At 48.4% G+C, this 17,680-nt stretch overlaps 1 protein-coding gene across 3 annotated transcripts; it reads right to left on the reverse strand.

Moving 5' to 3' along the window:
- Positions 1–623: 623 nt before the first annotated feature.
- On the reverse strand, positions 624–17,428 carry LOC148757858 (uncharacterized). Of its 3 annotated transcripts, none has more exons than XR_016021524.1 (5): positions 16,692–17,428; positions 15,312–15,830; positions 14,586–14,964; positions 2,409–2,618; positions 624–1,426 (listed from the first exon to the last, which is right to left on the reverse strand). XR_016021524.1 is itself a non-coding variant. In XM_088799062.1 (4 exons), the coding sequence occupies exons 1-2, from the start codon at positions 17,108–17,110 to the stop codon at positions 14,910–14,912; spliced, it is 474 nt and encodes a 157-aa protein (XP_088655188.1). In that variant the 5' UTR covers positions 17,111–17,406; the 3' UTR covers positions 624–1,426; positions 2,409–2,618; positions 14,582–14,909. The 3 variants fall into 3 exon arrangements, 1 of the variants encoding a protein (XP_088655188.1); XR_016021523.1 differs by having other exon boundaries at positions 14,582–14,964; positions 16,692–17,427; XM_088799062.1 differs by lacking the exon at positions 15,312–15,830 and having other exon boundaries at positions 14,582–14,964; positions 16,692–17,406.
- Positions 17,429–17,680: the final 252 nt, after the last annotated feature.

Genomic DNA, 17,680 nt, shown 5'->3' on the forward strand with positions numbered 1-17,680 from the left:
AACTGCTTCAGGGCGACAAAGCCGCATCCTCCAGATACTGGTCCCCGGCCTCAACCCCCAGAAATCCGCAACCACAGAGACAGGAGCACTCTCTCTTACCCCAAAGCCCACACACTCTTAGTTGTTCCTGGAGTCTGTCACCCTGACAACGAGGGCAAAGGATTCCATATCCAGACGAGGTCAGGAGGGCATCGCCTTGAACGTCCTGTGCCCTCCCTGCTGTGTTGTCTCATGGGACTGGCCAAGTCCCCGGCTGGAATGGAAGCCTGGGGCGGAAGGGACTTCAGTCTGCTCCATTCAGTGAGCTACACCAAGTGCCTAGAAAAGGGCCTGCACACAATAGGCACTTAATATTATCTTCTTGACTGAATGAACTTCAGATACCTCAGTCAGCCCTCCGGGTTTCCTGCTCTGGCTACACCCAGGATAGGGGACTGTCCCCCGCCTCCCCCTCCAATAGAACATGAAGCCTTTACAGATGGAAAACAGCTCTTCCCAAAGCCACAGAATTAGTGAGGCTTGAGGCAGGAAGCTCCTTCATGGGAGAGAGAAAATCATAAGTAGGAACAACCACAGCCCTTGGCAGCCCTTTCCACGGGACCAGGCACGGGGTCAGCACTCTCCATAGCTTATCTCATTTAATCCTGACAAGATCCCTACAAGGGCGTTTGGTCCCCATAGCTCCCCAGTTTTCACACAAGCAAACAGGCTCAGAGGTGAGGTGACATTCCCAACATGTACAGCTAGGAGGTGGCAGAGTAACCACTGTGCTGTACAGGGGAGAGGCACCCACCTTTTACGCAGCAGGCGTGTGACCTGTTGGGTGCTTGTGGTGCGGGAGACCCTGCTCGCTGCGCCATTTTTCAGGCGGGGCGGCCTGTGGGGTCTCTGCTCCCGCTCCCCACACAAGAATGCAGGATATAGTGAGGCCAAAAAGGAACACCCACGGAGCCATAGGCAGGGGAGCCACACTACCACAGTCTCATTGGAGGCTGGGTTCACCGAACGCGCGACCTGCCGTCCGCCTTTCCGCCAACGGACCGACCGACGACTCCCCTCCACTCTCTCGATTCTGTTCCTCTCCTCTCTTCCGCTCTCCTGGGCTCTCCTCTTCCGCTCTCCTCTGCTCTGCTCCTCGGCAATCCTTCGTAGACGCAGCAGTTATACCAGCGGCCAATCGGCTAACCGGCCACAGCCCACAGCCAATCAGCCACAGCCGAGCCAGCACCTTTCCACGTGAGGCCGAGAGCCTGTAAACTACTTTCTGGGGCTCTGTCCCCACAGTGCTGGAGAAGTTTCAGTGGATAGATGGGAAGATGGGGACACGGAGTCTGCTCTGGGGGGCAGATACTACATATTCTAGCAGCTTCTCTGGCGTGCCTGCGTTCACGGTCCCCATCCAGGTCCAGGGACGATTACTTTTACACTGGGGTGGGACAGAAGAGGAACGGGTCAAACAATATGAATAGTATCAGACTGCAAAAATACTTATGGCCATAATGTGAAGTAAAAGCAGTATTTAAAGAATTTTCTGATATCCTGGCAAAAGTAATTGTTTTCACAGTAGCTGAATGAGTCAATCTCTCGGAACCCTCTCCCGCCTCTGAGCAGCTCACATTGTGGAACTGGAGTCTAATAATAAAAGGTGCAAGTTGAGTTGGAGGCAGGGGCACGCCCAGAATGACCCCTGGGTGTCCCCTTCCCTCTCCAGCGCTCCATTGAGCACAGTGGGCACGGCCCGCCCCCTGTTGGTCATCCTCAGCACTGCAGCCGCAGGCGGAAGAAAACCAGTCCCAAAAAAATACACCTTTGGGGTCTTCAAAGCAGTGGAGCTGGCTCCAGGAGAGATGAGAGGAACCTCGGATGTTCGATGTCCCCGGTTTATGTCCACTATCCTGGGGTGCCCAGTTTCCCCCCGGAGGTTCCGGCATGGGTGTTCCGGCCCCTGATCCCCGAGAAGCCGTCTAGTAGCCTGCCCCTGGCTCCCAGGCCACCCCGTCCCAGGGACCTCGGGGTAGAAAGCATTTACTGGACTCAGCGCAGTGGGTCATCGATGGATAACAGTGATAGCACACAGTCTCCTACGAGCCTGTGAGATCCTCGGGGTCCCCGCCCCAAGCATATTCCAGTTGCAGTGAAGGAATCAGGTCTTCCTTCTGTATCCTGGAGGACCCTCCCCATGGGGGCTTATCCTGGTCGCAGGCGCCCAGGGCGGTGGACACAGCACTCCAGACCCAGTCCTCTCCAGGCTGACCGACTGGGACCCTTGGGACCCCAGCCCATCAGCCTGGAATAGCTCCACTCCGGATGCGGTAAGCCACGGGGGTTTTGCTGGGAGACTGGGGCCGGACCTGGTCCCGCCTGGGCCTCAACGTGTGGCGCGTGCTCCCCCTTTCCCAAAGTCCCACCTTCAGAGATGTGGGCGTGCCCACTGGCCGCTGCGGGCAGGTCAGCTAACCGGCCTCCTCTGAGCCTCTAGCCAATCGGGGCCTCCAGACGCTGGCGCCGCCAGACAATCGAGGTGTCCACGGCCCGCGCCGCCCTCCTGTGATGCCGCGAGCCAATAGGTGTCCACTGTGGCTTCCCTCAAGAGTCGCGCAGCAGCCAGGGACGTCCCCCTGAAGTGGAGAAGATGCCGATTGTATTTGGGGGCTGGGCACCTGGAAGTGAGGCAGCATCGCCGGGGCCGTCGGAGGCGGGAAGGTGAGGGGTGGCGGGGGGGGGGGGGGGGGGGGGGGGAAGGGCGGCGCCTCTCCTTCCCGCGACTAGCCTGAACGTGGAGAGGCTACCGAGGGGACACGTGCAGCTGCATTGGCCTGCCCAGCCAGTCTCCTGTACCTCCCTGCGAGGCTTCCTGTGTTTGAGAAATGGATGGAATTTTAGAGCACAGATTTTCTGAAAATGGGGATTGTCCCTATGGTAGTACATATTGAGGCCAAAAGCAAATCATAATTATTCAGAAATAATGTTTGGGAAATCCCAGAAGAAAATGTTGTGGAGCTTGGGTAAGGGCAAAAACAGTGGCAGTCACCTAACTAGATCAAACAGCAGCCAACTGTTACTGGAACACGTTATGTGTATCAAAAAGATAAGGAAATGGTGTTGGTGCCAACTTGGTTTTAAACTGAAGCTTCACGTTACCTGTGTAAAAACCTGAGGGTGGAAGCACTTTGAACTTTGGAACTTTCCCCTTGGACTTCTAATTCTTGTCAGTGCTTTGCAACAAGGCACTAACTAAAAAGCCTGTTTTCTTTTTTCTTTTTAATTTAGTCTTTGATAAAAAGATGTTGCTTCCAGAAATCACATAGGAAGTTAGAAGACTCGGAATTAGAAGGACAATCCCTGCTCATCTAAATATGTAGATTATTCTAAGACGTATGAACTCTTAGAGGCCACGGGTGTTGTTCTCAGCATCTAGCCAACGACAAGCATATTTGGCAGCCATTCAGTGGCTTTAACTGTCTTGACTTTATTGCCTGACTTCAATTCTGTCTTTTATGTCCTGTGTCTTCTGCACACAGCTGGGTGTAGGAGTCCAGACATTCCTGTACACAGCACAAGGAAAAGCTGTGAAAACCGTGCTTATGGGCCAACACATTCCCTTTTTATTGTTGTTGGACTTCAGGGGCATAGAGTTGGATTAATCACAATCGCCCTGCCCCCATCCATGCGAAGGCTTGTTTTGATTTCGTTCTTTTTGATAGCGTAACACCACAGCCTGTTGCCCCAGAAATGCTGTGTAACAGTCGACCACAAAAGCTGGGTGGCTTACAAGCACGTGGTTTATTACTGCTGCACGCAGGGTGGGCAGCTCTGGGGGTCATGGTCCTCACTCACTCACTCACACATCCAGGGATTGGCGGGTCTCCCTTGGGACCATCAGGGCTACTCTGCTTGGCTCCACTTAACTCTCATCCTCAAGCAGGCAAGTCTGGGAGTATTCTCAGGATGATGGCAGAGGCGGAGACCTGCCAGGCGTCCTGAGCCCTCTGGTTGGAACTGGCATCTCTGTTGCATTTTGTCGCCAAAAGTAAAACACAGACAGCTCAGATGCAAGAGGAGGGGGCATTGTCTGTCAGGGCCTGTGGAATCAGATGAAATCTGTAGATCAATCTGGGCAGAATTGACATCTTTATGATATCAAATCTGGCTTTCAAATCTGGCATATTTCTCTGTTAATATATTTCCTCTCTAAGTACCTCTTTATGCAGTTGTATGGTTCTCCCTGTAGAGAACACATACTTTGTTTGTTGGAATTATTCCTGGGTACTTGAGTGTCTGTGACACTCTTGGAAATGTTGCTTTGCTGAAATTGTGTTCTCAATTTGTTTGCTGTCAGTGCAGAGAAAAACGGTTATCGTTGGTAGGTTCATCACATTTCTAGAAATTTTGCTGTACTGTATTATTATTTCCGTTAATTTGCCTGCAGACTGTTGGGTTTTCTACAAAAATGATCATACCATTTGCAAATAATGATAGTTTCCTTTGCTTTTTTTCTAATCCTTGAGTCTCAGATTGCTATTTCTGAGGCTGCTTGTTCTGGCCAGGACCTCCAGTCCAGTGGCCATTCAGTCTTGTCCCGGATTTTAAACGCAGTGCTTCCAGTATTTCCACGACTAGGGTGATGTTTGTCTAGGTTTTTTTTGGTTGGTGTGTTTTCATCCTTCATTTTTTTGTTGTTGTTTTAAATATGGATATTCTTTATCAGGTTAAAGAATTTTCTTTTCTCCTAATTTACTAAGAGTTTAAATCATGAATGGGTGTTGAGTCTTCGATTGGGATGATTTTCTTGTTGTTTCTCTTTTAATCTGTGGGTTATTATGGATTTTCTGTTGTCAAGCCATCCTTGGATGTCTAAGATAACCCCACTATGGGTGTGCTATATTATTTTTCCCTGTATCATTATATCCAATTTGCTATTATTTTACTGAGGATTTTGCAACTATTTTAATAAGTGAGATAAATATGTAACTTTTAATATTTTTGTGTGCTTTTGATTTCAGGGTTATGCTGGTTAGGTAGAATGAGTTGGGAGTGATTCCTTCTTTTTCCCTTGTCTGAAAGATTTTGTGTTAAATTGAGATGATTTCTCCTTTGAAACTTTTGTAGAATTCTGTGTGTGTATGTGTATGTTTTAAACTAATTGCTTTATTTTTTTGAATAATCATAGGACAATTCAGCCTATAGGAATTTTTTCATTTCATTTCATTTTTCCAAATTGTTAGCTTATAGTCATTGATAATATTTTCCTTTTTTTAATTTATTTTTTAAATTTATTGGGGTGACAATTGTTAGTAAAATTACATAGATTTCAGGTGTACAATTCTGTATTACATCATCTATAAATCCCATTGTGTGTTCACCACCCAGAGTCAGTTCTCCTTCCATCAACATATATTTGATCCCCCTTACCCTCATCTCCCACCCCCCACCCCCCTTACCCTCTGGTAACCACTAAACTATTGTCTGTGTCTATGAGTTTCTGTTTCTCATTTGTTTGTCTTGTTCTTTTGTTGTTTTTGGTTTATATACCACATAGCAGTGAGATCACATGGTTCTCTGCTTTTTCTGTCTGACTTATTTCGCTCAGTATTACACTCTCAAGATCCATCCATGTTGTCACAAATGTTCCTATATCGTTTTTTCTTACCACCGAATAGTATTCCATTGTGTATATATACCACAACTTCTTTATCCATTCATCTTTAAAAAAAAAAAAAAAAGGACAAAAAATCATCAGATTTGTTTGGAACCACAAAAGACCCTGAATAGCCAAAGAAATCTTAAGAAAAAAGAACAATAATGGAGGTATCACACTTCCTGACTTTAGCTTGTACTACAGGGCAACAATAATCAAAACAGCATGGTATTGGCAGAAAAACAGACACATAGACCAATGGAATAGAATTGAGAACCCAGAAATAAAACCAAATAAATATGGACAGATAATTTTTGACAAAGAAGCTAAAAACATACAATGGAGGAAAGACAGCCTCTTCAATAAATGGTGCGGGGAGAATTGGATAACCACGTGCAAAAGAATGAAACTGGACTGCTATCTGTCACCATGTACCAAAATTAATTCAAAATGGATCAAAGACTTAAGCATAAGACCTGACACAATAAACTACATAGAAGAAAACATGGGTACTAAACTTATGGACCTTGGGTTCAAAGAGCATTTTATGAATTTGACTCTAAAGGCAATGGAAGTAAAAGCTAAAATAAACAAATGGAACTATATGAAACTTAAAAGCTTCTGCACAGCAAAAGAAACCATCAACAAAATAAAGAGGCAACCAACTGAATGGGAGAAGATTTTTGCAAACAGTGACTCTGATAAGGGGCTAATATCCAAAATATACAAGGAACTCATGAAACTCAACAACAAAAAAACAAACAACCCAATTGAAAAATGGGCAGAGGACCTGAAGAGACATTTCTCCAAAGAGGACATACAAATGGCAAATAGACATATGAAATAATGCTCAACATCACTAATTATCAGAGAACTGCAAATAAAAACCACAATGAGATATCACCTCACCCCAGTCAGAATGGCTATCATCAACAAGACAAATAGTAACAAGTGTTGGAGAGGCTGTGGAGAAAAAGGAACCCTCATACACTGTTGGTGGGAATGCAGACTGGTGCAGCCGCTATGGAAGACAGTGTGGAGGTTCCTCAAAAATTACAAATAGAATTACCATATGACCCAGCAATCCCTCTCCTGGGTATCTACCCAAAAAATCTGAGAACATTTATACATAAAGACATGTGTGCTCCAATGTTCATTGCAGCATTTTTTACAGTGGCCAAGACATGGAAACAACCAAAATGTCCTTTGATAGATGAATGGATAAAGAAGTTGTGGTATATATACACAATGGAATACTATTCGGCGGTAAGAAAAGGTGATATAGGAACATTTGTGACAACATGGATGGATCTTGAGAGTGTAATGCTGAGCGAAATAAGTCAGACATAAAAAGCAGAGAACTGTGTGATTTCACTGATATGTGGTATATAAACCAAAAACAACAAAAGAACAAGACAAACAAATGAGAAACAGAAACTCATAGACACAGACAATAGTTTAGTGGTTACCAGAGGGTAATGGGGGAAAGGGGATGGTAGATGAGGGTAAAGGGGATCAAATATATGGTGATGGAAGGAGAACTGACTCTCGGTGGTGAACACACAATGTGATTTATAGATGATGATTACATCATACAGAATTGTTCACCTGAAATCTATGTACCTTTACTAACAATTGTCATCCCAATAAACTTTAATTACAGAAAAAAGAGAGAAATAATGTTAGAGTTTGATGGTAACCATCAGAATGACCAATCAGGTAAATTACGTGACGTTTCAGCATTTTTCTTTTTCTTCTTTTTTTTTTTCTTTTAAGATTTTATTGGGGAATGGGAACAGGACTTTATTGGAGAACAGTGTGTACTTCCAGGCCTTTTTTCCAAGTCAAGTTGCAAGTTGCTGTCCTTTCAATCTTAGCTGCGGAGGATGCCCATTCAGCTTCAACTTGTTTTCCTTTCAGTCTTAGTTGTGGAGGGCGCAGCTCTCTCCAGGTCCAGTTGCCATTTTCTAGTTGCAGGGGGCGCAGCCCACCATCCCTTGTGGGAGTCGAACCGGGAACCTTGTGGTTGAGAGGACACCCTCCAACCAACTGAGCCATCCGGGAGGCAGCTCAACTCAAGGTGCCGTGTTCAATCTTAGTTGCAGGGGGTGGAGCCCACCATCCCTTGCGGGACTCGAGGAGTTGAACTGGCAACCTTTTGGTTGAGAGCCCACTGGCCCATGTGGGAATCGAACTGGCAATCTTCAGAGTTAGGAGCATGGAGCTCTAACCACCTGAGCCACCGGGCCGGCCCCGACATTTCAGCATTTTCCACTTGTGCTGTCTCTGATGGTACAGTAACTGAATCTGAGAGCACTGATCAACGGTCCCTATTCAACCAACTGCCATCTTCCATATGGGCAAAATCTTCAACTGATATTGGCAGAATTCACAGTGTACCTCCTATCAAGGTTCAAATTGATCCTTCAAAGCCTCTGCCCAGAATTAATCAATATCCTATAAGTAAGAAGGCCTTCCAAGGTATAAAGCCAATAATAGAAGATGACATAACTCAGGGTCTTATTATTCTTTGCACTAGTCCTTGTAACACTCCTATTCTACCTGTGAGAAAGCCAAAGGGACGAGGGTGGAGGTATGTCCAGGACCTCTGAGCAATAAACCATATTGTCATCCCTTGACACTCTGTTGCTCCTGACCCTCATACGCTGCCCAGCATCCATCCCAACTGCAAGTAAATTCTTTACAGTAATTGACTTATGCAGTGCATTCTTTGGCATCCCAGTTGAGGAAGCTAGCCAATACCTTTTTGCTTTCACTTGGGAAGGAAAACAATTTATCTGGACGGTAATGCCTCAGGGTTTCACTTACAGCCCTTCTTATTTCACACAGATTCTGAAGACTGATTTGGATGACGTGTTTTCCCTAAAGGTTCCATCTTGTTACAATCCGTATGTGGATGATTTACTTCTTTGCTCTCCTCAGGTTTCTTCACAGGATGATAGCATCCATCTGTCGACACTTTTGGCCTTAAAGGGACATAAGGTCGCTAAAGAAAAATTACAATTTGCTTAAACTCAGGTTCGATATTTCAGACATTTAATATCAGAACAGGGTCTACACCTGGAACCAGACAGGCTCCATTGCATCCTAAATTTCCCGAGGCCCAAGACTAAGCACCAATTGCGAGGTTTTCTTGGGCTAATCAGCAATTAACAGAATTGGATCCCAAATCTCTCTCTTATGACAAAACCTCTATATGTCCTATTAAAGAGTGACAGTCCTGACCCAATTTCGTGGGAAGAACAGGATGACGTGGCCTTCAAGGCCTTGAAGGAGAGTTTAATAAACCCACCTTCTCTTGGGCATCCTAACTATCAGATTCCATTTTTCATTTCTGTGCATGAAAAGCAAGGAAATGCCCTTGGCATGCTCACTTAGAAACATGGGGATCAACATAAACCCCTAGGAAACTATAGTCAGCAACTGGACCCTGTGGCTCGGGGATACCCTTCTTGCCTCAGAGCTGTTGCTGCCACTGCCCTCCTGGTTAAGGCCACAGAGAAGATTATTGTGGGATCCCCTCTAACTATCTTTGTGTCTCATGCAGTAGAAGCTCTCCTAAATTCTCATCACACCTAGCATCTTTCAGTCAGTCGTCTAACTTCCTATGAAATCCTTTTGTCAACCGCTTCCCATATAACCCTTTCAGCTACTTTTCTTTCTTCTGAGACTGAGGAAGCCCCTCATGACTGCCTGCCATTAACAGATCACCTTCTCACTTCTCATGACGATTTGCAGAAAACTCCTCTAGATAAAGCTGATCTTTCCTGGTTTACAGATGGTCAATTTACTTAAAAAACAATAATGATAAGTACTGCGCTTATTATGCTGTTGCAGCCCCTTCTGAAGTCATCGAGGCAGCACCTTTGCCTCTGGCCACTTCAGCACAGCAGGCTGAATGATATGCCCTCACTCGAGCTTGCATTTTAGCAAAGGGCAAAACTGTGAACATTTATACTGACAGTAGGTATGCTTTTGGAGTGGCTCACAACTTTGGGATGCAATGGAAACATGGTTTCCTTACCTCCAATGGAGATAAGATTAAGAATGGTTCATATTTATGGGAATTATTAGATGCTATAGTTCTGCCTTAGCCATTATTAAGATTCCAGGACATTCTAAACTAGATTCCCTGAAAACTAAGGGAAATCACCTTGCCGAGATTTCTGCTAAGAATGCTGCCCTTAAAGGCATCAGCAGCAGTCAGACTTCTGTCATGGTCCAAAGAGAAGCTTCTTGTGTTACTGGCTAGAGAAGCCCAACAATCAGCTTTTGAAGAAAAACATGACTGGAAATCCAACAATTGCTGGTTTAATAAGGAAATAAACTCTGGTTTGGACCAAATAACAACCCAGTTCTACGAGAAATGCTAAAATACCCAGTCCTAACCACTTTACATGTGTTGAATCATTGGTCTACTGACAAAATGGTAGCATTCATGCACCAATATTGGTGGACAGATATTAATAAGGCTGAAAAAAGTGCCTACCTTAGGTGTCTCACCTATCCAAAGTACAACTCAGGGAAGCCTGTTCGCACTGCCCCTGGACATTTTAAATTGCCAAACGGACAATTTGCTGTCTGGCAAATGGACTTCATACAGCTTCCCCCATCTCATGGATACAAGTATGTTTTAGTCATGATACGTATATTTTCTCAGTGGGCTGAAGCTTTCCCTTGCAGACAAGCTAATGTGTCTGTAGTAGTTAAAGTACTGTTAGAAAAGATTATTCCTACTTGGGGAACTCCTCTTGAATTCCACAGTGATCGAGGAACCCATTTCACTGGGCAGGTGCTAAAACCAGTCTGTGCTATTTGGTCAGCTCTGTAACATTTTCACTGTGCTCACCATCCTCAATCTTCAGGATTGGTTGAATGCACTAATGGCATTATTAAGACTCAATTGGCAAAATTTTGGTAGAAACTCTTCAAATACCTTGGCCAAAAGCATTGCCATTAGTCCTTTTAAATCTCAGATCTACACCTTTTGTGACTCATAAGCTTTCATCTTTTGAGATAATTACAGGATGCCCTATGCATTTGGCCCCTGCCTCTCTTGCTCCACAGTTGGTGAAAGGAGACATACTTCAATATTGTAAAGGCTTAATTGCTTTTATCAACAATAATCATGCTTTAGTAGAACAATCGTTTCACAGTCCACTCCAGGGAAATGAAAAACTGAAAATTCATACTCTACAACCTGGAATTTTTTTTACCGGAAAAGACACCTCAAAAAGGATTCCCTCCAGTCACACTGGAAGGGCCCTTACCAGGTACTGTTGACTAACCTCTGTGCTGCTAAACTGCAGGAAGTAGACTCTTGGATACATGTGTCACACCTAAAGAAGGCACCAAATCCTGACTGGAACTGCACACAGTCTGGTGACCTGAACCTAAAGCTGTCAAAATTTAAAGCAGGTGACCTCTAAGGAAATGGGTTACCAAGTCTTTCTGGTTGTTGAATCTATCATCAAGAACTTTGATCTATTTAAGATAATAATAACCTTTGTCTCATTAGCTATAAGCTTAAACTTCTGCTTTACACCTACCATATAAACTAGGTTGTTATGTTCTAATTCTACCTTTAAATCTTATTGTTTTTAAGCTCTGCTCCTGATGCCCATCAACCCTGGACGCTAGCTGTTCCCAGTCCATGCACTCTCCTCTTGATGTAAGAGATGACACCCAGAGAAGGTCCTTCCTGACACTGAAGGACAAAAGGCTGAAGACTGTAAAACCTGAGACCTGAAGACCTGACTGTTGATCAATGATGCTTTTAGAGAAAGATCTTGATCAAAAGGAGGGAATGATAAAAGTGAACTGGCACTTTAAGTAAAGTGACCCGGGAGCTGGGAGGTCTATGGATGGAGCTGGGCTTCCTGTTATGCTCTAGTCCTGACTTCCTGTTAAACTTTATGGTTCTAACTTCCTTCAGGGGGAATATACTCATATATAGGGACCATCTTGGGAGAGTGGTAGAACACTGTAAGTGGGCGCCGGCCGGAGGTGTGCGTTCTCACATTGCTGCGGTGGTTTTGCTTTTACCTTTTCCCAAATAAACCCTCCTTTTGGCGGACTGCCTGGCAAATTATTTTGTTCAGTCGACAAGACTAACACCCTTGCAAACTTTCCCAACATAATTGCAAAGGGAAATGGACTCTCTGACTGTTGGACATGCCACACGCAGCCTGGAAACATCCCTCCTCTCCCCAGTTTCAGCCTGCCCTTTTTAATCTCAGCCTTATCTTTCTGTCTGGGGTCCCTAAAGAGTTCTTCCACAGTACTCCCTTTGTTGTCAGGTTAGACTTCTCAGCTACATGTCTGGGCTGCACTCACCTCACCCCACTAGTTAATCGGTCTGATACAACTAGGGTCAGAACCCTCAACTGTACATCCACATCTAGCCCTTGTCACTTCTGTACATATTGAGAGGGAGGCTACCTCTTGTCTGTCCAGTCCCCCTATTAGCCCATTACCTTTGACATTTCTAAAAGGGGTACTCCAAATACTACCATCTGGTGTCCAGCTAGTCACAGAGCTCACGACAGGACAGGCAACAACATCTTGGAAACTTCGCCACCTACCTCCAAGAGCAGGATGGGTACCAACAAGGCCCAGGGTTGCTGGGCTAAGGGGAGACCTTTCCTCTCCCCAATACAACAGAGCTCCTCCTTGGGGCTCAGGTCTGACCACATGGTTTAAGTCCTCCTTCCACATCGAGCTTGTACCCCCCTCCAGGGTATTTATTTCTCTGTGGTCCTCCTCAAAATGAACTACCCAACGAAAAGTTGCCAGGTGGGTCTACCACCACTCTCCTATCACCCTGGCTACACATGTATTGACAAGTCTCAGTTTGAAGGATGTGCCTTAGGGTTTTTAGGCCTTTGGGGCATATCAATCACGGTTCATAACATCACTCATCCCCAAGCCAAACAGGCCGTAGGACTCATTTAGTTGGTACTGGGGCTGCCATTGGTCTAGCAGCCCCTTGGGGAGGATCTGCCTATCGTGAGGCTACTTTAACCACCCTAACAAAGTCCTAGCTGCCCTAGCTCAAGGCATTGGAGCCTCCAGAATCTCTGGGGGTGCTTCGATTCATTTACAAATGTTGTCTTTGACTACTGACTAGCCCTTCATTACTTATTAGCTGGACAAGGGGGAGTATGTGCAGTAATTAGTAAGACTTGCTGCACTTGTATAAGTGCCACCAGTCAAGTAGAAGAAGATATTTAAAAGGTATATATAATCAGGCTGAATAGCTTCATAATTTTGCAAAGGAATGTCCAATGACTGACTCTATCGGGCAGGCAGTAAAAGACATTCTACCTTCCATGACTTGGTTTCTACCTTACTATGGCCTTTAGTTTGTATATTGCTTCTACTGCTATTCGGCCCATGTCTTTTTAATCTACCTGTCAAATTTATGTCCTCCAGATTATAACAGTTCCACTTAAAAATGATGATCCTCCAGAAATTCCAACCTGTCCCTCCAGAAACAGAAGACTCAGATTTAACCAGTCTCCTCATAACAATGTCGCACCACTTTCACCTCCTACCCACTGAAAGTACAGGGACAACACCTCTTTCCTCCTGACAGAGAGCAAGAGGATTGGACCCTGAGTATGACATCGCTTCCTTTCAGCAGGAAGTAGATACAAAAGAGACACATTGTCCCCTTTCCTAAGAGTTCAGGGTCTCAAACTCTTGAGAGGGGAATGATAGGATGGGTAGATAGAAATGAGCAGGAGAAAGAGAGACCTAGCCCTGGATAGAAAGCCCCTTACTACAGCTCCTACTTGGATCAAGACACCTTGCAGCTGCCCTCACTTAGGACACCAATGCCTCACTGGCCCGCCAGGATTCCAAGCTCACACATGCCCCTGAGTCAAAGGGATGTGTTGTTAGAAGCCAAAGAAGGAAGGAAGACATCCCACTTATCAGAGAATACATCCTGTTTTTCAGGACCATTTTAGTGACCTTCTCAAACAAATCATAAAAAGAAAATTGACAGAAACTACCTTGAGAAGCAAAAGGGAGGGCTGGACACCACTGCAGGAGAGAAAGAGATAAAGAGAAGGGAGAGGGGCAGGCAATTCTACCCAAACAAATAAAAGCCTTCATACAATGTAAGGAGAGGCTTTTCCCCCTCTTGGGATTGGTCCCCTCCACATCTGAGAGTGTATCTGCCTTTGTGAATAAACTCCTTACTACACTATGCATGCACAAAACACTGTCTCTTGACTGAACTCTTTCCCTTGAGAAGAGAAGAGCCAAGGAAATCATCACAACCCGGTAACACTTGCGTTAAAAGTCACAGCATAAAAACCATGGCTCCCGCTCAATTAGGTGGCAGAAAAATAACGGTATTTCAGCATCACGGCCTGTCCCCTGGTCTGATACCACCCGCACACACAGAAACAAGAAGACTGACTGCCAGCATACATGCCCCCCATACACGTACTAAAATGCACAGGGTCGAATTAGCAGGAACTTATAGATACACACATGCACAAGACTCACAATGGCACATTCACGTGTTCACAGGTGCACAGGTATCCAGACACCAGTACACAGCGACATTCCAAAACACATGTTCACACATTCCCAGAGATATACACACACACTTGGATGCAAGACAAGACCTGTGCCTACAGGCCTAAAGGAGACACACATGGGCTGGCTACTTGATCAGCACTTGGGAGCCCCTGGCTCTCCCACTCCATAAATCACCCTTCTCCCGCCAGTCAGAATGGCTTGCCTTCCAGCCAGCCCCTTGAATAGATGTCCAGTCTTCCCTAAGTAGAGAATATCTTAGTGCAGGCAGGCTCTTGCCCTCCAGTTAAAAGGGGACACCAGGTAACTGGCTTCTGAGGCCCAGGCAACGGACAGGGACAGAAAGGAGCAGGAGAAGTGGTTACTCACCAACCTCTGCAGTTGCTGAACGCCACGGAGGAGTTTTGGGTCAGGACGGCCAAGTCTCGGAATCAGAGGCAGGTCCCAAGCAGGGCTCCACAAAGGACTCTCTCTGCCACTGCACCATGGCCCCTGGAGCCACTGGGCGGGCATTGGGCACAGCCGCAGGTGCAGGTCTCCCCCGAAGACCGTGACATTGTAGAAGAAGCTGCCGCCAGGGTCCTCCTCGCTGCCTCCCAGGAAACCTGAGGTCTGGACCAGGGCGACTCTGAGGGCCCAAACTCTCTCTTTGGCTGTCGCCGCCAACACGACGTGGGACACCAAGAGGCTCTGGGCGTCAGTGCGCACTGGCACCGCCAGGGTGAGCTCTGCTCTGCGCGCCAGGGGCTCGCCTGCAAGGAGAAGGGATATTAGAGCCACAGAAACCTAGGAGCCCCCAACTCCTAGAGGCCCCACCCCGCTGAGTCCCGCATCCCCCAACCTTGCCCCCACTGCAAAGTGAAGGGCATTCCGCCAGGCAACCGCCAACAACTAGGCGGTACTTCCCTGGCCATCTCCATACCCGGGAGGTGCGTTAACACAGTCACCACTACGGAGCCCCGTGGCCCTGGGCACCCGGCTCTGGGACGCCAGCAAAGTGCTCTGCAACCTTGCCCGATTTAGGGGTGGGGCTCCGCGGGCTCTTCACAGTTCCCCAGGGGACAGCCACGTCAGAGCGTACCCCCTGGGGTGAACCTACCTTCCTGGGCAGGAAGTGGGGCTGCTCTGAAGCCTTTCCTGTTTGGCCCCTGTTGTGAGCGACTGAAAGACTAGTCACTACATTTCAGTCTCTTCCTGAAAGTCAAGAGGACATTTACCCCTGGGCAGGGCCCTATGTACCTGAGTGGTATTCATGACGCGAGTGGGGAACAAAGTCTGGGCACACAGGTTCAGACAGATTGAGTAACACAGCTTTATTTGGGAACCAATGTCCTTCCAGAGGCCAATGCTCTGGTACAGGGAAGGTTATACAGAATAGAATTTAATAATGAACCAAGTCCCAGAGTCAATCGAGGTGGTGAAGGCCCCGGTCTGAGAGAGGCGACTGGGCCGACGTGGGGTCTGAGGCGAGCTGGTCTTGCAAGGAAGAACTTTGGAGAGTCTGGGAGTAGGTGGCTTGCACCTCGCAGAGGGTCTTAGCCATAGCGCCCTGTCAGACTACTCATGGCCTTGCTCTGGAGTTCTGCTTTTATCCTCTCTTCCTTGGACTTGTTTACCTCTGAGGTGATAACCAGAAGTTGTTTTGGTGAACGTGTTTATCACTCAATTTTGTTATGCTCCGTTTCACACAAAAACATACACATGTTTACTTTCACTTTTATCAGTCTCACACTTGCGGCCATAGTCCTGTCCCTAGTGGTAACCAACTTGTTTTGCTAACCTCAATCCACATATATTATATATTCTACATGCTTTATACAGCCCCTTACACCTGCGCTTCTACCCTTCAGTGGCCCTGGGGCAGTGAAGACTCCGTAGCCCCTGGCACGGGAGGAACTCTCCTCCGTTTCCAGCTCCGGTGAGGCCGCTGTCGGTTCTCGGTCCCTGAAGGGGTGGAGTAGGGCCCCTCGGGACTTTGGGGATCCCTTTCTGCGCACCCTAACCAATCCCCAGGGCCCCAGGCTGTGCTCTGGGCACCGTCTCAGCGTCTCCGGACGCCACCGCGGGCGACGCCTCACCCTGGCTCTCCCGGACCCGTTGGATCTGGCGCTGGGACGTCCGCCGCGGTACCCTCCCAGCCCTTCGCCTTAATGATCCGCGTCCTGGGAGCCGCGGGGACCCCGAGACTTCCCCGGTCCCGCGACCGCCAGGGCCCCAAACTTAGCCAACGCGGCCCAGGCCAGTGCGCGCGAAGTTTGTCAAGTCCGGCTGGAAGCTGCCTGGGGTGGGGCGGCGGGGCGCGTGGGGCGGCGGGGCGCGTGGGGCGGCGGGGCGCGTGGGGCGGCGGGGCGCGTGGGGCGGCGGGGCGCGGGGGCGGCGGGGCGCGTGGGGCGGCGGGGCGCGTGGGGCGGCGGGGCGCGTGGGGCGGCGGGGCCCGGCTGACGGGGGCGTGGGAGGGGAAGGGTCCCTCCTCACCTACCTGTGCCGCGGGGTCAGCAGCAGCGGCAGCATCACCGCGCAGAGCAGGCGGCAATCGGCTTCAACCAGCGGATCCCTTGCAGCCCGATTGCAGTCAGGGTCCCGCACTCGCAGCCGGCACGAAAGTTCCCCGCGCGCCGCCCGACTCACTACTAGGGGCAGCAGGAGCCGCCAGCAGCCGCAGGACAGCAGGGTGTGGGGCGGAGGAGGCAAGGTGCAGAGGGGAGGCAGGGAGCGTGGAAGGGAAGCGGGAGAGGAAACGAGCGAGCGCGGGGAGGGCAGGAACAGGGGCGCCTCAGCCTGCAGTGACCCGGTGCTTCTCCGCGCAGCCGCCGCCGATGTTCCAGGCTCGCAGAGGAGCAGAGAAACCAGGAAGCGGTGGCAGAAGCGCAGCGGCCTGCACGGGGAGAGCCAGTGCATCCCCACCGGGAGACTCCGCTTGGGGCGCCCGAGTTCCACCAGTCAGCCCGGCATTGCAAGGGGGCCGCCTTGCCCTCTCTCTGCGCCCTGGGGCAGGAAGGGGCACAGGGCTGAGAGGGAGGCCAGAACCGTCTTTATAGGCAGGTGCACGCACTGCAGGGGCTGCACCAAAGATCAGAGAGAGACAACGTTATCTCAGTCCTTCTCTCTGCCTGAAGTCCCTATCCCCCTCTATTGCAGCTTGGGACCACAGCCTCTTCTATCCAGACCTGGCCCTCCCTCCTGGAGCACAGGCTGGTTGCAGCCCTCACCTGGCCTGGATCCCACGTGGGCACCTAACCTCCTGGACTTTGCTCTCCCCAGGCCATTCCTGAAATAGCCTTTGTACACTCTCCCCAGCTTTTCCAACTCAGCATTCCAGGCATACTTCTCCATCCTGGAGCAGGTGTGCAGTGAGAGCTCCAGCTGGGATCTCTCTTCTCTAGCAAGATCCTGAGCCTGGAGTCACTGCCCAGCCAGGCCTGCTGCCCTCAACACAGTGACCCTCCTCCCCATGGGTGTGTCTGTTGG

This window comes from Rhinolophus sinicus, chromosome 6 (genome assembly GCF_057876585.1).
Source record: "Rhinolophus sinicus isolate RSI-liver-muscle chromosome 6, RSI-T2T, whole genome shotgun sequence".
In the NCBI taxonomy this organism is placed as follows: domain Eukaryota; kingdom Metazoa; phylum Chordata; class Mammalia; order Chiroptera; family Rhinolophidae; genus Rhinolophus; species Rhinolophus sinicus.

Excerpts from the sequence above, each read along its gene's own strand:
- LOC148757858 (XM_088799062.1), bottom strand. The coding sequence starts at position 17,110 with ATGCACTGGCTCTCCCCGTGCAGGCCGCTGCGCTTCTGCCACCGCTTC. Across the intron at positions 14,965-16,691 it reads CTGCTGACCCCGCGGCACAG|GCGAGCCCCTGGCGCGCAGA; the intron begins GTAGGTGAGGAG and ends TTCTCCTTGCAG.